At 42.6% G+C, this 21,873-nt stretch overlaps 5 protein-coding genes across 8 annotated transcripts; 3 read left to right on the forward strand and 2 right to left on the reverse strand.

The window, feature by feature from the left end:
• The first annotated feature begins 2,393 nt into the window (after window positions 1-2,393).
• Window positions 2,394-3,009, forward strand: mRpL34 (mitochondrial ribosomal protein L34). The gene is made up of 3 exons (XM_020958889.2): window positions 2,394-2,505; window positions 2,590-2,680; window positions 2,745-3,009. Exons 2-3 carry the CDS (start codon window positions 2,658-2,660, stop codon window positions 2,965-2,967), a joined length of 246 nt encoding a protein of 81 aa, XP_020814548.1. The 5' UTR covers window positions 2,394-2,505; window positions 2,590-2,657; the 3' UTR covers window positions 2,968-3,009.
• LOC110188939 (polynucleotide 5'-hydroxyl-kinase Nol9) lies at window positions 2,975-9,561 on the reverse strand. 4 transcript variants are annotated; one of them, XM_086828199.1, is made up of 6 exons: window positions 9,436-9,561; window positions 6,040-6,545; window positions 5,854-5,985; window positions 5,645-5,794; window positions 3,379-5,580; window positions 2,975-3,318 (listed from the first exon to the last, which is right to left on the reverse strand). In XM_086828199.1, exons 2-6 carry the CDS (start codon window positions 6,518-6,520, stop codon window positions 3,047-3,049), a joined length of 3,237 nt encoding a protein of 1,078 aa, XP_086684325.1. In that variant the 5' UTR covers window positions 6,521-6,545; window positions 9,436-9,561; the 3' UTR covers window positions 2,975-3,046. The 4 variants fall into 4 exon arrangements, with proteins under 4 accessions (XP_086684325.1, XP_086684324.1, XP_086684322.1 ...); XM_086828198.1 differs by having other exon boundaries at window positions 6,040-6,550; window positions 9,436-9,558; XM_086828196.1 differs by lacking the exon at window positions 9,436-9,561 and adding an exon at window positions 6,854-7,086 and having other exon boundaries at window positions 6,040-6,550.
• Rho1 (ras-like GTP-binding protein Rho1) lies at window positions 6,918-11,432 on the forward strand. Its single transcript, XM_020958888.2, has 5 exons — window positions 6,918-7,203; window positions 7,833-7,996; window positions 9,272-9,421; window positions 9,867-9,947; window positions 10,021-11,432. Exons 2-5 carry the CDS (start codon window positions 7,841-7,843, stop codon window positions 10,210-10,212), a joined length of 579 nt encoding a protein of 192 aa, XP_020814547.1. The 5' UTR covers window positions 6,918-7,203; window positions 7,833-7,840; the 3' UTR covers window positions 10,213-11,432.
• Window positions 11,433-11,679: 247 nt separating this feature from the next.
• On the reverse strand, window positions 11,680-14,631 carry Ric (Ras-related protein interacting with calmodulin). Its single transcript, XM_020958853.2, has 3 exons — window positions 14,098-14,631; window positions 13,827-13,883; window positions 11,680-13,738 (listed from the first exon to the last, which is right to left on the reverse strand). The coding sequence occupies exons 1-3, from the start codon at window positions 14,315-14,317 to the stop codon at window positions 13,221-13,223; spliced, it is 795 nt and encodes a 264-aa protein (XP_020814512.1). The 5' UTR covers window positions 14,318-14,631; the 3' UTR covers window positions 11,680-13,220.
• A 191-nt stretch (window positions 14,632-14,822) lies between these two features.
• Asph (Aspartyl beta-hydroxylase) lies at window positions 14,823-21,866 on the forward strand. Its single transcript, XM_020958857.2, has 18 exons — window positions 14,823-15,069; window positions 16,078-16,131; window positions 16,398-16,583; window positions 16,641-16,799; window positions 16,862-16,960; window positions 17,017-17,243; window positions 17,306-17,347; window positions 17,414-17,521; window positions 17,576-17,750; window positions 17,950-18,027; window positions 18,419-18,451; window positions 18,561-18,665; window positions 18,837-19,286; window positions 19,545-19,645; window positions 20,152-20,392; window positions 20,451-20,556; window positions 20,621-21,349; window positions 21,406-21,866. The coding sequence occupies exons 1-18, from the start codon at window positions 15,018-15,020 to the stop codon at window positions 21,554-21,556; spliced, it is 3,096 nt and encodes a 1,031-aa protein (XP_020814516.2). The 5' UTR covers window positions 14,823-15,017; the 3' UTR covers window positions 21,557-21,866.
• Window positions 21,867-21,873: the final 7 nt, after the last annotated feature.

Raw genomic sequence — 21,873 nt, forward strand, 5'->3', positions numbered from 1 at the left:
AATAAAACAAAGTTTCTAAATGCTAAAAAAGGAATTTACTATTGTTTTTTACTGGGTTTGAAAGTATTTGACATTTGGATATATTAAAAAAGCATGTAAAAAATCGTGTTTTCACGGATTTCTTAAAATTTCGGCTAATCAAACGCGTGCAGCAATTCCCGATATGCCAAAATGAAGCTCATTTATTTCAGTTTTACCCTACCAATTTTCAATTTGTTCAAACCGTCAGTTTTTGAGCAAATCACATAACAGTGATCTAACCTCGGCTCCATACAAAATAGGGCATCCAAAATTGTAAGGCTTATAACTTCGATTTACGAACGCGTGCACGGTATATAGGCTTACTAGGGGGGAAGATTAATGAATATTTGGTGAAAATTTCAATTGTTTTTAACCGTCAGATTTCGAGAAAATCGAATAACAGTGGGTGGTGTATTTGGGCTGATAGCAAAGGCGCGAACTATGAAAATGGAACCAGATGGGAACCAGCAGAGAACCACTCGCTGAACCAGACCATGGAACCATGTTAGGAAAAAAAATAATAAATTAAATAATAATGACAAATTGTTGAATAAAACATTAAGATAAGTAACTGCCCTATAAATGGAAAAGGCATTCAAAACAATTCGGTGCGATATTCAGCTAAATCAGGGAGAGATTATTTTACTATATACCACGGCGGAATTTTATTCCCCTCCCACACAAGTAAAACATTTACAAAAATCTTACGCCCTTAAATAAAAGCGTGCAAGCTTGCACGGTATCTCAAACGATAGGGACAAATATTCTATAATTTCGAATTAAATCTCTATTAAATCTAGCCCAAAGATTTTAAGAAATTAGCGTTTTCTTTTTCCGATCTCATTTACAAACAATGGCTTCATATCGATAGGGGCGCCTCCCACACCCTATCGATGAATAGCCCGCCAGAAAATATTCCTATTGACCATTTAAACAATTGTTTAAAATATAAATGCCCCATGAATGGAATTGACATTCCAAGCATTTTGATAGATGTTTCATCAAAATCCGTTCAGCCGTTCAAGAGAAAACATCACTTTTTCATTTATTTCAATAAATGTTCCTTCGAAGATTAAATATATCTGGCAGCTCTGTCTGCCTAAATTTAAGTCAATTTGATTTTAACTTTAATAAAAAAAACTTATGCAAAATAAAGATCGTACCATTGACGGGATCGCAATTCTGAACATTTTGATCCATGTTTCATCAAAATCCGTTCCGGCGTTCATAAGAAAACCTGAATTTTTCATTTATTTCCATTAATGTACCGGCGAAATAAAAGTATATCCCGCAGCCCTGCCTGCCTAAAAACAAGAAAACTTGAATTAAACTTTATGGTTAAACTTATGCAAAAGGAAGACTGTCCTATAGACGGCATCGCAGTTCTGAACATTTTGATCTATGTTTCATCAAAATCCGTTCAGTCGTTAATGAGAAATTCCGCCTTTTTATTTAATGCATTTGGGTACCAGGGGTGCATAGTCATGCCTCCTTAGTATATAAATTAGTAATTCAAATGTTAATTTCTCCAAAACGACTGAACGGATTTCGATGAAACACCTACCAAATTGCTTAGAATAATGATATCATTTATTGGGCAGACTATTAAATGTTATTTCGAAAATTGGCTTCTCAAATCTAGTGCTTCAATGCCCTTGCTTTGTAATATGATTTCAGGTCAGAAATTTGCAACGCAGTGAATAAATTATTTCCGACCCTATAAAGTATATATATTCTTGATCAGCATCAACAGCCGAATCTATCTAGCCATGTCTTTTATTTAATATTCTTCGTTGAACATACACACATACATATGAGCATACATTTACGGCAATAAATGAAAAAGTCGGAATTTCTCATTAACGACTGAACGGATTTTGATGAAACATAGATCAAAATTTTCAGAACTGCGATGCCGTCTATAGTACATTCTTCCTTTTGCATAGGTTTAACCATAAAGCTTAAATCAAGTTTTCTTGTTTTTAGTCAGGCAGGGCTGCCGGATATATTTATATTTTACAGGTACATAAATGGAAATAAATGAAAAAGTCGGGATTTCTTTTGAACGACTGAACGGATTTTGACGAAACGTGGATCAAATTGTTCAGTATTGCAATCCCGTTAATGGAATGATCTGTATTTTTTTTTTTTTATTAAAGTTAAAATCAAATTGACATAAGTTTAGGCACAGTGCTGCCAGATATATGTATTTATTCTTCGAAGGAACATTTATGGAAAATAATGAAAAAGTGATGTTTTCTCTTGAACGGCTGAATGGATTTTGATGAAACATCTACCAAAATGCTTGGAATGTCAATTCCATTCATGGGGCATGCATCTTTTATACAATTGTTTAAATGGTCAATAGGAATATTTTCTGGCGGGCTATTCATCGATAGGGTGTGGGAGGCGCCCCTGTCGATATAAAGTCAGTGTTTGTGAATGAGATCGGAAAAGAACACGCTAATTTTTATAAATCTGTGGGTAAGATTTAATAGACATTTTATTCGAAATTATAAAATATTTAATATAGTATTTTTCTTAACATGGTTCCATGGTCTGGTTCAGTGAGTGGTTCTCTGTGGTGTGGCATTTTAAGTAAAACATTTGGTCATACTGGTTGGAAATTACTTAACATGCTGCAAGGATTGATTCAAAGGTAAATAAATCGAGGATAAACAAGGATTTTATGTATGAATAACTTTTAATTTATCCTCTTACAGGACCTGCCTAGCGGTAGCTAATACCGCTCAAACTCTGCTTGTGCGTGAGAAGCACGCCTTCAACCGGGCGCTGCTAAAGCCGAAAGTTCGCTGCCATTTCCCAAAACCCAAGGAAGTTAAGAGAATCAATGTCCACGGCTGGGATACAAGGATGTCCACGCCCGAGGGAAGGCGGGTGCTGATGCGCAGGATACTAAAGGGCCGCCATGACCTGTCACACTAGCCTCTCGTTGATTTAATAAACCTTTCTTTATTTACAAAACAATGTCAATACGACTAGCGTGATTGTACCGGTACCCGGCTTAATTTCCGTTCCTCTGATTTGCTGGCACTCCCAGGAAGGCTGGTTGTCGATGGTAGATCTGCTGTATGCTCTTCGAGGACTTGGAATCGTCCAGGATGAATACGAAAGGTACGGTGCTAGAAACTCCTTGACCCTGATCTCGGAAATATCCCTGTGGCAAGGTAAGTTCTCCGCCGGGTATGAGACTATTCACAAGGGACATACGCTGTAGGGGCATTGCTGGAATGAGAAACAGTCGCTGGCTTTCGTAGTCAATGGCGCGAACAACTCCTGAAAGAAAGTACAGAAGGAATTAGTACAGTTCACCAAGATATTCGGATATAAGCTCACCTATTCCCAAGCACTGCGGCAAGCCATCGCCCTCTTGGTGGCACAGATACACCACATTGGCCTCCATACCATTGACCAGTTCTTCACGCGTGTAATCTCCGCAGGTGGGATGCTGGATCTTTAGTGCGTCTAAAGGCACTCCAAGGGTCTGGCAATCTGCCAATGATTTGGCATTTCCCGTGAGACATGAACTAAGGCGGGCCAAAAGGTTGGAATACCGCATATCCTTGGCACTCAAACTCCATGTTCCCCGCTCCTTGGGCGGCACAGCACTCATTAGCTTGTGGAGCGTATATTTTGGAATATCCTTCACTAGAAATTCATCCGCGGTATAAATAATGGGCTTGCACTGAGAGAGACTGCTCCGTTCAAGAGGTGAATCAAAGTTGTTGATCGGTATTGGACTGGTAATCTGTATCAAGTCCGTGGGTCGGATGCGGTCCACCAGCAGGGCTATCAGTTCAGTTCCAAAGCCTTTGTTGTAACCCATTGTGTTAATTAGCCAGGGAATATTTTCGTACTTGCGATCCTTCTCGATATGCTGGATCAACTGGATGACTGCCCTAGCATATTGTTCCGCGCACATGACTATATTGGTGTGGCCGACGACGTAGGCGCAATCCGGTTGTTTATTCAGCAAAAATCCCGGACCCAGGATTGGTCCATCGATGAGAGTACACGACACAGTCTGCGGAACAAAAACCTCAGGCTGCCCAATATCCAAATCGACGAGCAAGAAAGACGGCAGCTGGGCCAGATTCCGGTTGATGAGGTAACGCAGCAAACTTGACTTTCCAACGCCCTTTCCACCTGCTATAATTATACGACTGTTGGGTTGTATCTTCAACTTGTTCCAAACCTGCGGCACTAGGAGCGTGCGACTCAGATCGGAGCTTTGGATGAGACACTGCAGCAGGGATTCGCTCTGATGGTACGGTCTATTTGAGGTGTTTAGCAGCGGGAACACATTCTGAGCCATGTGTTTACCAAAGGTCTCGAGGAGACTCTGGGCACCGGCATTTCGTTGCAACAGCACAATGGCATCTGTCTGACTCTGGAAGCTTTCCTGAATCCTGTCCAGCTGTGCTCGTGTAAAGTTCTCATTCAATTCAACCCAATTCACCTCATCCTTAGAGGGTTTTTTGGTTTTGGTCGGTGAAACGGACACCCAAGGAAGACCTTTTAGTGAATAAATAGTTAGTGGTTCCTGCCTGCCGGCTTTGTGACCATTCACTGAGATTTGACCACTCAGCAGAGTCAGCACCAATGTTCCATACAGCTCAATGTTCTCCTTAATCACAGCCAGGACGTAGTTGCTCTTGAGACTATTCTCGAAAACGCTGAGCTCTGTGGGAGTGGCTTGCGGATTTCTATAAAAGGGTGTCTCATTTGAGTGAGGACTTTGGTTCGGTTCTGTAGTAGTAGTATCTGTAGGCAATTCCCTGGGTTTGACTTCAGCTTCTACCGTGACTTCAGGCTCTTCAACTTTGTCCTCTTTTGAAACAATGATCTCCTCTACAGAGCTCGCAAATAATTGTAGAGGAGCAATCTTTTCTTCCACAGTCTCATCCTCCCTAGGCTTATACACAACCAGTGCTTTATGGTTTTGTGCCGCAGGGTGTTCATCAAATATTTCTTCAATAATCAGGGGTTCTTTTTGCAAATGTGACGGTGGATCATCAAAGAAACCTTCAATAATGGGTGGTTCATATGTGGAGTCAAGGTCGTCGCTATCAAAGATATCACTGCCGAAATCATCGCTGTCTTCGAAATCACTTTCGGAATCCTCACTGTCTTCATCGTCAGAGTCTTCGATGTCTCCACTCTCATAGTCTTCGCTGTCTCCACTCTCATAGTCTTCGCTGTCTCCACTCTCATAGTCTTCGCTGTCAAAGTCCTCATTTTCCGTATCTTCACTGTCAAAATCTTCAGATTCCAAGTCTTCGCTATTTCGAGGAACGTACTCATCATCTGTTTCATCGTTCTCCAATTCGGCCAGGGCATTTGATTCAAAGACCAAAATTTTGTGGACAGAAGCTTGACAATCGCCTTGTAAAAAATTCAGAGGACTTTCCTTAGCATTTTTAATAGGAGCTTGAAAGGTTGGCCCTTTGATCCGATTATTTTTGGACACCTTAAAAATCTTAGGAACTCTGAAGAAGTCCTCGTCTTCGCCCTCAAAGCCATGGAACTCCTTAGAACCTGTTGAAGGAAGTGTAGTTTTGTATATCAGGATTCAATCAATCGTTTTTATAGTGCTTCTCACTGCTTGCTTTTTCAAACCGGTCGTCCTCTGAATTCGCCTCAAAGCCGCCTTCATCTTCCTCTTCAGCCTCTAACTCGACATCTTCGTCGAAATCAGAATTATCCTCGAAATCCTCAAAGGAGCCTTCACTAGATGTTTGGTCTTCAAAGCCTTGTCATGTAAATATTTGTTAAATTACTTTTGGATTATAAGATATCGGTATACTATACCATTTATTTTGGGAGCCGTCAGAGCCTGTGCTTTGGAACCATTAACTTTTTTAAGGTTTTTTGTCACAATCTTTACTTTTGTTACTTTTGAACTATTTAGTTTGTTGACTTGCACTCCTGGATGTCTCTTTTCTGAAAGAAAAGTTGTATGAATAATTAACTTTGCGGTAGCACTTAGTACCTTACCATTATTTTTAGGAACTTTTATAGCTTGTTTTTTGTGGGCTATTTTATTTATTTTAAATCCGGAATCCTTGGGCTTTCCTGAGTTCACTGCCTTCTTTATTAACTTTTGTAGGGACTCTATTTGCTTTGCCAAGCCTTTTCCAGATTTTGTGTAATCAGACTTCATTTTATTATACACCCCACTATCTGCACCACCATCCTTCTTTTGCTTCTTTTCAGACGGAAAAGTCTTAGACTTGGTATCTTCGTTAGGGATAGGTCTCTTTTGAGCAGCTTTCTTATTAGATTTTGGCTTGGCTTTCTGGAAGGATTCCACGTTCCGTGTTTGCCCCTTGGAGTTCTGGGGAGCTTCCAAATCCATTTTTTGCTTTTTAGTTTTCAACATCTCTGTGGGAGCACTGGGAGCTGTTGGTCCCGCCTTCTGTTTAGAAGCCACAGGTGGACGAACTGGTTTTCCAGGCCTCTTGCGGCCGGAGGACATCTCGCGCTCTTCGGTAAGCCTGAAACTAAGCTGCATTTCTTTCAGTATGTGCGACTTTAATTTGTTTATTGTCATAATTTGGGAAATCGCCAAGAATTAAAGCAACAATTGCCGGGCCATGCGACCGCAGTTGGAAGAAGAATAAACAATACCGATAGGTCTCCTTAAATCGATCGGAATGGCAAAACTAAATCGATTACACTTTTAAAACTGAATAACCGATTTATGGCTCTTAAAATGTTTGATATTATATTGACTTTAAAAGTGTATATACAGTATGTATATTTATTGTCAATTTACTAATTTTATAAAGCTAATATTTAAGTTTACTACCCCGACCGCCGATGGAAGAAGAAGCAGCGCCCGAATGTGACCAGCCACCGTCAAAGGTAACACCGCCACAGAGTTGCCACCGATAGCCTCTGGAATGCAGCCCTGCGCTCGAAGGCGTTGGTTGGTCATCGAAGGTTCATCGCGCTACCAAGAAACGAAACGGATGAACATTGTTCATCGTCATTTTGCATGGGAAAAAATCGTCGAGTTCAATTCGAATTTTTGTAATTGCATTAACTTTTATACGATATAGCTAAACGGTAGACGCATAAGAATCAACAAATTTGTGCCATTTTGTAAGCAAATTAAGTGTCGAATTCGTGCTGAGTGTTGTGAAATCACCATAAATTGTAAGTGGCTGAAAGGCAGTGAAAAAATTCCACACAGACACGCATACACGCACGCCCAGCCACACGCACACAGCGACGTCGGCGGACACGGACAGCGGAGCGCGAGTGGATGATGAGATGTTTTTGGAATGGAATAAAGCGAGCGGGACGAGGGAGGAGTTGATTTTTTCGGCCCTATGACGCGACTGGAGCTGGCCCCAGGAAAAATGCGAAAAACGAAAAGCGCAAAGCATAAAACGGGGAAAAACAACAGATAAATGCGGCGAAAACGGACAATGAACAATGGGCTAGAAAGAAAGTAAAGAACCCCACACTTTTCGACTATTAGATCGCCGTCGTCCCGTCCAGCCGCGAGTATGACTAAGTGTGTGTGCGAGCGGGAGAGGGCGACCGAGAGAGAGAAAGAGCGCCCGTGTGTATGTTTGTCGGTCGTTGTTGGTGTTTGCGTGTGCCTTGGCTGTGTGTGGCTTTTTCATTTCGATAATTTCGAACAGCTCGCAGTTTTCGCGAATAAATTAAACAGAATAAGCGAGTGGACTCTGTGCAGCAGCGGCAACAGTAGCAACAGCAGCATTAGTCGTTGCATTCTTTGCATCCCCCACCAATGTGCCTTTCCCTTTGCTTTGCAGAACTTCCAATGACGACGATTCGCAAGAAATTGGTAATTGTCGGCGACGGTGCCTGCGGTAAAACTTGCCTTCTGATTGTCTTCAGCAAAGATCAGTTCCCCGAGGTCTATGTGCCCACCGTGTTTGAGAATTATGTGGCCGACATCGAGGTGGACGGCAAACAGGTAAGTCTTTAAAATCCCCTCCCTTGCGTGACAACCCTCAACCCAGCCAGCCCCCCTGTGATAACCCCGCCCGAATGGAGGAGATAATCAGATGATCTCGTTTTATAATTTGTGCATTCAATTCAGACGAATTCAAGTGCGCGTATCCTCCTTACACTCTCTCTTCTTTGCCCGTCTGTTGTCTCTTTCTCTGAGTCTGTGTATGTGTGTTTTTATTGTTCTCTTGTTTGTGCCACCCACAACTTCACCCCCATACCCACACCTACAACCCCTCCTTGTAAAATGAAAAAAAAAAAAAAAAATTATAAAAAACTGTGCTGTGAGTCAATATCGAACGATTCCATAAACACACAAACATAAAGCAACGGAGGAGGATCAGACTAGGAGGAAAAATGGATTTCATCGATCTTGGAAGAGTGCAAATTTACGGATTCTTTTTATTTTTCTGAAGAATCTCCCAGCACAACTCTTGATAGCAGTGATTAAGTCACACTTGGCCACATTTCCCCCACAGTCACACTACCGCACAGACACTCTGGAACACACACACACACACACACACATATGGATGGCAAACAGAGAGTTGGCAGCACCAATACCATGTTAGCAGGGCTCCCTTCCTTCCGCTCGTTTTCTTTTCTTTTTATTTTGTATTTGTCTTATACAAGTCCGTTGCGCACATACAGTTTTGTGCGTTGCGCCGCCCCCCGCTCGCTCGATCGCTCTCTCTACCTGTACTCTCTCCAGTTCTCCCACAACTCTCCGACCCTCTCTCTCGCTCGATCTACTAAATGTAATGAGCAGCGTTTTGTGTGCGCGATTTCCGAGGGCATTAAGTCATGATTTGGCTATATGTTCGATTCCGATTCCCAATATTTTTCAGGCGCTTTTTCGAAATAAACATTGTTTGCCTTTGCTGCGCAATATGGCGGGGTTTCTGTGCCTATGCCAGTGCCTGCTTGTGTTTCTGTTTGGATAGCGTTTACATACATATGCTGGCTGCCTGCCTGCCTGACTCTCGTTCACGTCATTCTACTTGGCTTCGGCTCGCTTCGATGTGATTAATTCGCTTGGCATTTCCGCCAAGTTCCTTGCTTACTCTCCCATTCTCCAGCAAGCTCTCGCTATCTGCAACTCAAAGTTGTTGTCTCGTCTCCAGCTCCTCCCACCCCTGACAACCATTACCAAGTGCAATATGATGACAGCACACCTATGCAAGCAATCTTAATCTAAAACTAAAATCCTAATCACTATCTCCTATTATCCTAATCCCAGGTGGAGCTGGCCCTGTGGGATACGGCCGGGCAGGAGGACTACGACAGACTACGACCGCTGAGTTATCCCGACACTGACGTCATACTGATGTGTTTCTCAGTGGATTCACCCGATTCGCTAGAAAATATTCCTGAGAAATGGACCCCAGAGGTAAGTATTTTTACCTGGAACAGCAAACAGGAAGGAGAACGTTCGCGAGTTTAATCGGGTTTCACAAATAAACTTGTAATAAAAACACATCCACTTAAAGCAAGCACTGCTCAGTATCTCAAATGGACAATTATAACCCGATTCTTGATTTGACTGACAAGGCAAGGCATACTTATGCAGTCAACAGATTCATTTTTCTTAAATTCAGTTAAACAACCCTATAACTTTACTGTGAGAATTAAACCCAAGATATATCTATGGAAAAGGAACCTAGTGCCTAGAAACTATAGTTTATGAGAAATTAACATTTTAGAGCATCACGCAAATTAATTAAGGTGTAATTTTATTTGTTGTGGAGTCTGTGTATCTAAAAGATGCTTTCTTATAGAAAATACTACCAAAGTCTATCACAAAACGCAACTAATACTTTTTTTAACCCTTGCAGGTCAAGCACTTTTGTCCAAATGTTCCAATCATTTTGGTAGGAAATAAGAAAGATTTGCGAAATGATCCCAACACAATTCGGGTAAGTATACGCACCGTTGGCCCACAATAGTGAGCAGCCTTCTAATCAATTGTTTCTCTATTTATTCCCACAGGATCTCGCAAAGATGAAGCAGGAGCCGGTGAAGCCGCAGGAGGGTCGCGCCATGGCCGAGAAGATTAATGCCTTTGCCTATTTGGAGTGCTCGGCCAAGTCCAAGGAGGGTGTGCGAGATGTTTTCGAGACGGCAACTAGGGCCGCGCTGCAAGTCAAAAAGAGGAAGAAGACCAGATGCCTTTTGCTCTAAAAGAGCAAATCAACAACATGAAAATCTTTACCACACACACACACACACAGCAAAACAACAACAACATACACACACACTCACACACACCTTTTACAACAATAACGAGCTGAAGAACCACTCAACAACATCGGATACATGAAGCTGCACCACCCAACAAGCAACAACAAGAGCAAGCGCTAGAGAAACAGCAGAAGCAGACGCGGTAGCAGAAAAAAAGAACAAAAGCCACACAAGATCGGTCGGTGGTGGAGGGAGCAGCGCGGTAGAATGAGACCCCAGGAGAATGTCAAATGCGGATTTGATTTTATATACAGTCTAGTGTAGTTATAAACCGAAGTAAACAACAGTAATAACTATGGCATTATTATTTGTAACCCTAGGGCAGAGAGCAGATCGATCAGTCAGCCACTGCAAGCAAATATATATCGATATATGTAAACATATTCAAGTTGTGTCCGTTTCTGTCCAACCCTCCAACGCCTCCTACTCAATGTAAGTTTCGTGATTGTCTTTCTTTGTTGTCAAGTGTAGCCGGCCAGGAGCTGTGGCAGGATCAGATTGTGTGCGCGTGTGAGGGTGAGGCAGGTGACGTGAATCGGTGGAATCAGAATCAGCCGTTGGGCCCCAGTGGGTCCAAGCGAGCTAAGGCGACGTTAAGGAGCAAGGAATTAGGATCATGTTGAGGACGAAAGTAATATTCCCTTTAAATCTATCAGAGACCAGGCCGCCAATAGTCGATGCAAGTGAAAGATACTACATTACAAGAACCGAACTAAACACAAAACAAAAACAAAACGATAAATGTTTATTTAAACTTAAACGTAAGCCACAAATGAGATGCATTCAGTTTTCGCGTGGGAGAGATGCTATAGAAGGGAGAACATTTTTGATGAAGTGAAACTATTTCGAGCGCATTAAGCGAGTTTTTAATATTTGTACTTTGCATTAAAACGAGTGGAAAACATAAAAAAAGATACTACAAAACAAACAAACAACCAAACTATATGATGAGTATTTTATGATTTTATAAAATACGAATATACATATAATTATACTATACAGTACATATGAATGTGTGTATGTCTCTTTTTTGTATTTTGTACCGTCGTCAATCGTGTAATTCTCACACAGAAGTTGAAAAACTCGGAAGATGCATCAGATACAACCAAACTATATTATACTTATGAATAAACAGTACATTTGATCTACTCTTGGTTTAACTATAATGTTTTATTTGGTTTGGGAAATGTGTTTCAACTATTTCGTTTGGAATATATCCTAAGGGATGATATGACTAAGGAATACCTTTATAACTTCTCGACGTTTAAGGGAGCGATCAGCATAAAGAGATCATCATTCAAAAGCACCTCTTCTTGCTAGATACGGATGAATATGATTATATACCAGGTGAAACCACATGAATCATGTTACAAAAAATGTAATCTCCCATATAATAAAAAAGAACTCTTTAACGGGGGTTCCAAAAAAATCTTTATTGAGGGGATTGTTTTTTATTTTGTGCTTTAGTATTCCATTTTGTTTGTTTTTTTTTTACATTTAAAATGTACATAACATTATGAATCAAAATGTTGATTTGGTTTCTTTCTTTCGTTTTTCGATTAGGTATTACAATCCATTATTATTATTGTTATTATTGGCATCGCTCCCGAGCAAGTCTGTCGTTTTCGAAACGACATGGACGCGACAGTATGCCTTGAACATGTACATATGGTTCCCAAGACTTCGCTTAAAACGTAAATATTATAATAGCGTTAGCTTTCCTTCCGTATTAACTTCTACCCGCATTTGATTACTTGTTTCTCGTTTAGTTGATTTCGTTAGTCGATCGGTTGGTTTGAACTGCTGCATGAAAGGATTTGCAATAACAATGAATTACTAGTAATTATGGTAGTCGCCGTCTCGCAGGTCCAACAACTATTTCAGGGATCGTGTAACAAACAAGGTAATTAAAGCCGTGTTTAGTACTTCGTTTCGTGGTGATGCAGTTAACATTGATGAGAGGAACTCATGGTGAATGCTTAGAGAACGTGATGTGTGTTGTGGCTCTGCTTTGCTTGCTTGTTTTTGTGTGTAAAAAGTAATTAACAGATTGGTTAAACTAATAATAAATAAACTTAGGCGTAACACGTGTCCTTAACAATATAAACAATAAACATTTCTCAAACTTAAACAACAAATGCATCGGCTATCGCTGGCTTACAAATTATCAATTTGGGATCTGAACAATCTTTTCGCGCCCTACTTTCGTTCATCTGCACTGTTTTACATACATACTTAGGTCGATCGATCGATTTATAATATTAGTATACATTAAATTCAACATTTATTCGATTAGTTAAATGTGTTGCTTGTGTCTCATCGTATGTCATGTGCGTCGCGTGTCTTCAGGGTAAATACATACATACATAAGTTTAAAAATCATCGCTCCATGCGAACTCTTTGCTCTACACTCGTGGCAATTGGCGTTTGTGAATATGATGTTTTCCGATAATGATTGATAAAAATATAAATTAAAACTTGTAAACAAACACCCTGACTTATATGGTATACACTTTTTTCAGTTAGTCATGCGAACTTAGCTGATTTTTAAATTAAATCCTCTTGAGCTTCCGCCAATTGCCAAGTCTCCTGTCGTTCGCTCTTGTTTAGGAATCAACGTTAGTAATATTTACTACATAAACATATGTACGTGCATTGTTAAATATGTATCTTTTTGGATCGGTGCTTAAACATATTGATATACTCTATCGCTGCTCTTGCGCCTCGCCACTACTATCTATCCTGTCCAACAACAAGTACGTTAAATAGTTGTAACAAATAATAAATAAACCACTGATTGACCGCTGCTACCGGTGGCCATAACAATTACAGTTGTGCTCTTCCTCGATCGGTTCGGTAAATTCTTGTAGGTCGTGTATCTTAACATACAGCGAACAAAAAAAATTATAATATTGCACTCGTTCAATAAGAAATCTGGACACCTTGGCCTAGTTGAGGTTTCGCCGGCGACGGAACACCAGTGCGAAGATGGAGCGGATGCGCCACCAGCGGCTGCGATGGCGCGTATGAATCTTCTCCGAGCTGGAGTCCGTGCCCAGCGCTTTCTGCATCTCCTTGCGCCGGATTTCACGGACCAGCGTGTAGAACGCTTCATCGATGTAGTGACGCAGTGCAGCCGACGTCTCGAAGAAAGGGCAACCAAATTGGTTGGCCAAATTCTTGCCCTCCTCGGTGGTCACGCGGCGCTGCGACTCCAGGTCCACCTTGTTGGCGATCAGTACCAGTGGAATGTCCTCCGAGAGACGCACTCGTGTGATAAGCTTCCGGTATTCGGATGCCTCCTGAAAGCTGTGGCGGTCGGTGACCGAGTAGCATATAATGAAACCTTCACCACAGCGCATGTATTGGTCCCGCATGGCCGTGAACTCCACCTGGCCGGCGGTATCAAGGATATCAAGCAGAGCGGCCTCGTTGTCGATGACAGCCTGTTGCTGGTAGGAGTCCTCTGTGGGGAGAGTAAAAGGGAAAGCCGGCGACGGCACACACAATTAGAGAGGGGGCGCTTTCGCAGGCGGCGGCGAGTCCTCACTCACCAATTGTTGGGTCGTGGTAGTCCAGGAAACTGTGGCTCACGAACTGCAGGGTCACAGCTGTTCGGGTTTGCCGAGCGAAGGTCGTCGTTTTCAGAGACGATGTTGGGCGGTGGGTGGCGGGCCAAAACAAAGCGTAAAAGAAATTGAGATAATTTATTGATTTTTCGCAGCCACAATCAAAGTGCGCAGTGATAACTCCCACTGTCGCCGACCTGCGCGACCTTACGCACTTTTCCTGTGGACTTGCCAATTGGCATTCCGGAACACTCACCAGACTTGCCCACGCCCCCGTCGCCCAGGATCACGATCTTGTAGACTCGCAGGCCGCCCCGCATGTTCTGGGGCGGAACTGGAGGCGTTTTCACCAGGTTGCCATTCTCCTTGTGGTCGCTGGGCAAATGCATCGAATCCGTGTCGGCGGCACTGGTGCAGGACCTCAGCTTGCTGGAACGCTTTAGTGCCGCACAGCCGATGGACATGTCGCCGGCCATAACTCCCGGAGGATTAGCCAGGGATCAGAACTCTGCGAACCTGCTCCACCGTCGCCAGTTGTGTATTATTTTCTTGTGTTTTTTTTTTCTTCGGGCTCGGGGTTGGTTCTGGATAACGATGGGCGCGTGAGGAACTTGGCGCGCACGGGCACGACATGCGTGGAAAAACTCTGCGCATCTTTGCTTATGGCTTTAAATTTTCTTTGTTAGTTCTTTTCGTAGACTTAGTGATGCTTAAATATCTATATAAATCGACTAATTCGTTTTTTCTTCTATTTAAGACTTACTCAAGAGTATTGTATATAATTCATATTAGCCTAAGCCGCTTATACTTGGTCTTAATTCATGGCCAATACTTATATGACTTACTAGATAAACAAGAATACGAATATTAGCTAATAATATAAAGAGAATCTCTTTTTTTATTACAAATATTCGCAACAATAATCGCATTCTGCTGCGTGACTGCTTCACGATAGTGACACTCTGCGCAACCATCACTAGCAGAGAAAGACAGGGTTGCATTGCGATACCTGTCACCGCGCACTTTATAAATAATTTTCCCACGAACTCGCACATTTAGGAACGTGCCGTTTGCTGATCAAGATCACCAGTTTTTCCGGTGCGTTCGCGACGAAAATAAGATAAAAGAAACAAACACCACCTCCAACGAATTGGCATACATTTAGTGCCAAGCAAAATGTCGGGCGATGTGCAGCCGCGAAAGCGAAAGGATAAACGCAGAAAACGCGGTAAGTCCTTCGCCCGTCTTCCACCCGCCGATGGACCGTTACTTTGCCGTGCTCGGTTGCTGAACGGCTGGTGGTAGAAACCGTTTTTTCGGTCGCCGCCACGGGCATTTCTTTTATTAGCATAATAATATTGTCGAGTGCCTTTAAAAATAACTTGCCCTATTATATAAAATTATACATCTCTCGCCTGTTTTCTGTCGCTATGCGTGTGCCGCCGCCGATGATTGCCAGAGCAGGAATATATATGCATGACGTGTGCGGGGGTCCAAGAATCGTACATATTTCGATCCGGGGCCTGCAGAAGGGCATTGAATCGATGCTGATGTGCATAATGTTTTAGTTTGCCTCGAAATAAGTAAACTTTGAGGAAAACAACTGTGTGATCTCCCTGGGAATATATGTATATCCTCTTATCTCTTTCCGCTTATCTGTTTTCTGTGAATCTGGATCTGGCGGGTGAGATGGAAAACACATCTCACCTCGACGGCAATTTAATTCCAATGCAACGGATCCGAGTCGGAAAAATGCTTCCGTGCTGCGTCTGGGGCCATTACACCCACCGAAAAGTAGCCATGATTATATGTAAAACCATTTATTTTCTCTTGGCCATCTGCCCAAGAGCATGACTCGCCTCTTTGGTCCGTTTCTTTGTTTATTATTGCGCATATTTAGGCATAAACAAATTTTCTCGCTCTCTTATCAGTATTGTAATGCCGGTAAGGTACATATGTCGTTTGATCTTATTGAATATATAGAGGTTGATATTTGAAAGAGAGTGTTAGAAAACTATGGTTTCACAATAATTTTTTTGTTTTGGTTCAGTATACCAAATTTCATATCCCTTGTTCTTATGGCTCTCAAGATATATGTAGATATTTCAATGATTTTCTCCAAGGTTCGATATACAACCTTTCGCCTTATAAATCCTGTCATATTAATTTCCATAGTAACATTTGCTGCCCCTAGAAATATTTGTATTTGTCTCATTGTAACTAACTTTTTGTCTAGATGATCGGAAGTCCGATGGCGATGTGACTGTTCTGCGCCAGTCCAGCTTTCAAGGTAGAAAATACACAAACGTGTAATCCCAAACTGCATTTTTTTTATGTTTTTACACCCACTTCCACACTTTCATACTCCCCAAGTGCCCCCGAGAACGCTCTGCTAAACTAATTTAAAGTCTCGAGCTGTTACTAAGTCTATGTAGATATACATACATACATTGTATATCCCCACGCCATTTGAAGGTGCATTCAATTAAACAGATTTGTAATCATATGTGTTTTTATTATTCATTATCATCAATCCCAAACGGGCAACGATCTCAGATGACGATGAATCGTCACACGGCGTTCACATTACAAAGATGGGAAACGAAGATGTACACCTGCATGTGCAGCACGACCACGGAACTGGCGGTCACTGGTGTGCCAAGATCATATTCTTTTCCTTGATGGCCGTGCTCCTGGGACTGGTGGGTCTGATTATCATGGAGAACCGCGGCCTGGAGGATCGTAAGTTGTTAGGGATTTAAAGGGGAACTATTTTACAAACTATTTCTACCTTTTCAGTGGACACACCTTTGTCCGAATCACGTTTCTCAAACTATTTTGATGGCTGGGTGGATGAACATCGCGTGGAGCATGACGGGCACGATGTACATGAACCTTCCGGAGAGGCACTGGATGATCATGATGATCACGACGACCACGATGATCATGAAGAGGAAGGTGAGTAATCTATAGTATTATCATTTCCTTATACTTAATAACTATAATTAATCCTTATGTAGAAGAACCTCTTTCTGAAGAATTAGAAGAGCAGGAGGAGGAGCACGCCGAGCATGATGATGAGGACGAGGAAGCCGACGAGCATGAGCAGGAAGAAGAAGGTAAGTGTCCTGAAAAATATTAAATAATGATAAAATAATTATTATTTTACAAATAGAAGAGGAAGATGAAGAAGAGAACAATGCTGGCGAAAATATAACTGCCGAGGATGCCGAGGACGACGAAGAGGAGGAAGACATCGAAGAACGCACTGTTGAGGCCACTGTCGAAGCCACCACGGAAGCCACTGCCGAATATGAAGCTGACGAGGATGAGGAGGAAGAGGAGGAGGCCGACGACAATGTTGTAGAGTCCACAGAAGCCCCTCAGTCAGCAGCAGATGAGGTAGTCTTTATATTTCGCTTAACTACATTTGTTTCTACCAGTTTATGTTATGTTTTCGGTAGGAAGAGGAGGACCAGGAAGGACCTCCTTCAGTAGCTGATGAGGTAAGATTATTAAATATGTGTTAAAATCTTTAATTAAATTATAATTTTGGTAAATACTTACCTTAGGAAGAAGAGGATGTGGAAGAGCAGGAGGTGGAAGAGTCCGTAGAACCGCCAAGATCCCAATCCCAGGCAACTCAGAGTGCACCCGCAGATGACAACGATGATGATGATGTAAGCTCAGAATTATCTCACTTTGAACCTGGCTAATCTTATGATTTATTATAGGAGGAAGACAATAAGGATGATGACGACGATGACGACTTTGAGTCTCTCGATCAGCAATTTGAGAACGAGGATCACGAGGAGCCTGCAAAAAAGCTAGACAGCCAGGAGGATCAGGAACAAGATCAAGGCGATGAAGAGGAGCCCAAAGAAGAGGGCTCATCTTGGTTGGCATCACGTAAGTACGAAGTCTGGTGAAATATTTGAACGGTTAACGGATCTCGCAGGCCTAGAACCTTAAGAACTGCTCCATCTTATGAAAAAAAGAACACGCAAACACAAAACCAAAGAATTCTGTAAACCGAAATTGTACAAGAAAGTGCAAAAGGCATTTGTTTTTGTTTTTTTCTGAATACTAAAACCTGACTCATTTACAGTTGCCGTTAAATTTGGCGTTGGCGTTGCACTTGCCTTAGTTTCACGCCTTGTATTGATACGGAAAAGTCCAAATACAAGTGAGTCTTCAATAGCTGATCTGATCTGCTCTGCCTCCCCCCGATTCTCCGCTCTTTTGTATTCCGCTCTCTGCTCTTTGATCACCATATCTATATATCTATCTATATCCGCCAAAGCACGCCAGATACTTATGTTTTTAATGCTAACGAATGAACCTTAATTATGGGGAGTCTCTTACTAAGCGCCGCTTTTCCATCTAACCCGTATCAAAGATAAAGAAAATATCAATGTCTTGTGAACTATTCGTGGTCTTTTTAACAGAAACTAAAAACAAACTGCGGGTGTGAGAACTCATCACCCCGGAACAAGTATTATTTTTGCACTTTCTTTAGTTAGCTTATTTTGATTATGATTTATTATTATTATTATTTCTTGAATCTCTGATTGTAGTCATCACAGCTTTGTTTAACTTATTCCACCAATGTATGTATGTATGGAAATTATTGTATGGCTTTGTTCTTGCTCGAATAATATAATATTCCCACAACAAAAACAAAAAAAACAAAACCCTGAATAATGTTGGAATCAGCAGATGATGAGCCCGCACCGGAAGCTGTGATGCGACGGAGATTGACCATTGCCACGGCCGAGGATCAGATACCGGACGATGTGGAGGAGCTGCCCCTGCTTGACGATGGTTGGCGATATTCTATATATATAAATATATATTTAATTAACTTCGGCTTGTCGAAGTTGCGCTTTCGAATCAATTTGTTTACAATAACTGATTTAAAAGCCATAATAGACGTGTTAAGTCTGGCCGAGTCCAGGTTTTTAATTTAAGTCACTGTCCCATTGTCCATCAAAGAATACTCCGAGGAGGAAATCGAAATCGAAGAGGAGATCGAAGTGGAAATCAGCGACATCGAAGAGGAGGAGGATGCCCTTCACGACAGCGACGATAATGTGGCATCCATGGCCAGTTATGTTCCCGAAACGTTTGAACAGCTGAGCGCCCTGTACAAGTACGCCCAGGAGCCAGCGAAGGAAACTAAAGTAGAGGCGAAGGAAAAGGATAAAGAGAAAGAGAAGGAAAAGGAAAAGGAGCCGGAACCACAGGCCGGTCCCAGTGATATCTATGTGGAATACGAGGACGGAGCTTTCGACGAATATGACGACGAGGAAACCACCGATGAGGAGGACGAGATCTCAGATGTGGATGACACCGATCTGATGAGCCGACTGGAGGCCAAGTACGGCCGACTGCCGTCCAAGGAGTACGAAAGTGATCCCGACTCCGATGACCCCAGCTGGACACGTAATTACTAAAAATAAAAAACAAACAGCGACTCCATTCTCTCCATACGACATACTTTCGATCGATCACTTAAGTCATCACTACTTTAAGACACACAACAAAACCGATCGCTAACCAAAAACAGATCGTAAGTTTTAGCCTTAACATCTCACATACTATATGTACATTAAGGTGGAGCTCTATCTAGGCCTTTGAACCGTTCAAAATTTCACATTGTAGCCTCTATATGAACTAATCCGGATTGCAATCCTTGAACAGAAATCAAACCCAAAGAAACACACACCGATGCTCCGGCTGCAGAGAAAGAGGATCCTTTCGAGCAGGAGCTGCGCAAAGCCAATGAAGAGATGATCCGGGAGGTAGGTCGATCTAAATCAGCAGCACTTTAACCGGATCTAAACTGTGGCACTTCAATATGTATATCTGCAGCTCAACAATCACTAAAGAAAAGAAAAACATACATCACACACTCATTTCATAGCTTTAGTTTTTGTTCTGCTTGTCAAGTTCATTATTAGACTTTTATTGTTTAATTTAAAATTATATTTATAATATTTTATACATATTTTAATCAATCTTAGGACTTAACCATAGGCTATAGCTGTGTAGAAATGACCTTGTCAGGGGGTTTTTAGGTAGGATCAGCTCATGGCCAGGATCTGTCTATAAAGACACACCCACTGGCAGAATTCCTGGTTATGGGTTTATCCTTTAATCTCCTGTCAATTACGTTTCACTTTAATCGAGAGAATGTTATTTTATACTAATTGCATGTTTCGAGAACTTTGTCGCTAACCCCCCTTCTTTGTGTTTTGGCTGGCGAACCGCGAACTAATATCCACACAAAAAAACAACCACAAAAAAGAACTATGCCCAAGCCCTGCGTTCCTTTAACACGCTCACACAACACTATGCCCACGAGCCTCTGGCCCATCTGGGCAGAGCACGAGTCCTGGAGATATTGGCCAAGGCGGAGCGGAGCAATCAGCGCGTTTCGGAGGCCATTGAAGCATACAAGAGATATCTTGCCTTTGGTGAGCTAGTAATCAGCGATCAGGAGTTTATAGCTGCCGGGAATAAGTGCATCGAGCATTTGCGGTTTATGGGTGAGTTGCCGCGCCTCCAAATTCCAAATCTTTGCTAAAAGGATTACCAATTTCTCAGGTTACTTGCAGCAGGCAGTGAACATTCACGAGCTACTCATCGAACGCCTGCCCAGAGATCCAAAGATGCGCAATCAACTCTCGTTCACCCAACTCATGGCCAATAAGTAGGTAAGGCGGCGGCTTTTTGGCATTTCCCCAAAAAACCTTAACATTACCTATCCCTCTTAGCCTTCGGCAGGTGGAAAAGGTAGCAGCCGAAACTCTGCAGCTTTGGCCAGGTGATGCCGTAGCTCAACTCCACTACGGACTGGCGCTAATGAATCTTCACAGCGACTATGCCCGGGCCCAGCCTTATCTCAAATATGCCGTGGAGTCCCAGACCGAGGGTACCCAGGAGGCATACTTCTATCTCTCGTTGGGTGAGAGCCTGCAGCGTCTGTCCCGGCAATCGGAAGCTCTCGAAGTGTATGGAAAGGGAGTGGCCAAGGGATTCTTTGCCAGTCTTTATCAAAGATCGCTGTACAACGAGCCCAGGCTGAGGGCTCAACCCTTTTGGCAGCCACGGGAGACGGGCTACGAACAGCAGCTGGAGAGACTGCAGCTCAACTGGCGCTCCATTCGGGATGAGGCTCTGGCGCTGCTGGGCAGAAGTGGAAATTACTTTGCCGATGAAGCGGAGAGACTGCGCGACAAGGGCGTCTGGCAGCAGTACGAGTTGTACGCCCAGGGTCGTCAGGTGAAGGACAACTGCCTTAGAGCTCCAATTACCTGCAACCTGGTGCAGAAGTTTCCTGCCTCTGCAGGCTGTCGACGGGGTCAGGTGAAGTTCAGTGTGATGCAGGCCCAGACGCATGTGTGGCCACATTGCGGACCCACCAATTGCCGCCTACGGGCGCACCTTACGCTAGTGGCTCCCGAGCAGGAGAAAACCTCTTTGCGAGTGGCCGAGCAAGAAAGGTGGGTGCAAATAGCTATCATTTTTTATATCTCTTTAATGGGCACAAAAATTGCAGAACCTGGCGTGAGGGCGAGCTGTTCATCTTTGACGACAGCTTTGAGCATGAGGTGTGGCATAATGGAAGTCAGGCCCGTCTAGTGCTTATACTGGACATGTGGCATCCGGACTTGACTGCCGCCCAGCGTGGCAGCTTGTCACCCATCTGATGTCGCCATCAGTTAGCTCTGTAAAACGGTTTCGGTTCCTAGGCCTGTAATTTAAATCAATTTCCCCTCATCGTATCGTTCATTGTTGGTCGATTCTCGACATGAAGTTATATTTATATAGATGTTTGAATATGTAATTGCACCTCTCTTAATTGTTAAGTTCGGTTTGAATGCGTGTTTAGGCTAAATAGACGTCACCTCTCTCTCTTTGTGTATATCATATGCGATCATCAATCTGCCTTGGTTGGCAGCGCGTACCTGCGCTTTTGTACTTTAAATACAGAAATTACAACCTCTTAGGATTCGAAAATGACGGC

This window comes from Drosophila serrata, unplaced genomic scaffold (genome assembly GCF_035046125.1).
Source record: "Drosophila serrata isolate PLE 108 unplaced genomic scaffold, ASM3504612v1 contig_184, whole genome shotgun sequence".
Lineage (NCBI taxonomy): Eukaryota > Metazoa > Arthropoda > Insecta > Diptera > Drosophilidae > Drosophila > Drosophila serrata.

Coding starts and splice junctions, on each gene's coding strand:
- LOC110188939 (XM_086828196.1), bottom strand. CDS start 6,982: ATGACCAACCAACGCCTTCGAGCGCAGGGCTGCATTCCAGAGGCTATC. Junction 5,795..5,853: donor GACGGCTCCCAAAATAAATG/GTATAGTATACC, acceptor TTACATGACAAG/GCTTTGAAGACCAAACATCT. Junction 5,581..5,644: donor CCGGTTTGAAAAAGCAAGCA/GTGAGAAGCACT, acceptor TTCCTTCAACAG/GTTCTAAGGAGTTCCATGGC.
- Asph (XM_020958857.2), top strand. CDS start 15,018: ATGTCGGGCGATGTGCAGCCGCGAAAGCGAAAGGATAAACGCAGAAAA. Junction 19,646..20,151: donor ATGAAGAGATGATCCGGGAG/GTAGGTCGATCT, acceptor ACCACAAAAAAG/AACTATGCCCAAGCCCTGCG. Junction 20,393..20,450: donor CGAGCATTTGCGGTTTATGG/GTGAGTTGCCGC, acceptor CCAATTTCTCAG/GTTACTTGCAGCAGGCAGTG.
- mRpL34 (XM_020958889.2), top strand. CDS start 2,658: ATGCTGCAAGGATTGATTCAAAG. Junction 2,681..2,744: donor CTGCAAGGATTGATTCAAAG/GTAAATAAATCG, acceptor ATCCTCTTACAG/GACCTGCCTAGCGGTAGCTA.
- Rho1 (XM_020958888.2), top strand. CDS start 7,841: ATGACGACGATTCGCAAGAAATTGGTAATTGTCGGCGACGGTGCCTGC. Junction 7,997..9,271: donor TCGAGGTGGACGGCAAACAG/GTAAGTCTTTAA, acceptor TCCTAATCCCAG/GTGGAGCTGGCCCTGTGGGA. Junction 9,422..9,866: donor CTGAGAAATGGACCCCAGAG/GTAAGTATTTTT, acceptor TAACCCTTGCAG/GTCAAGCACTTTTGTCCAAA.
- Ric (XM_020958853.2), bottom strand. CDS start 14,317: ATGGCCGGCGACATGTCCATCGGCTGTGCGGCACTAAAGCGTTCCAGC. Junction 13,884..14,097: donor CGGGGGCGTGGGCAAGTCTG/GTGAGTGTTCCG, acceptor AAACCCGAACAG/CTGTGACCCTGCAGTTCGTG. Junction 13,739..13,826: donor CTACCACGACCCAACAATTG/GTGAGTGAGGAC, acceptor CTCTCCCCACAG/AGGACTCCTACCAGCAACAG.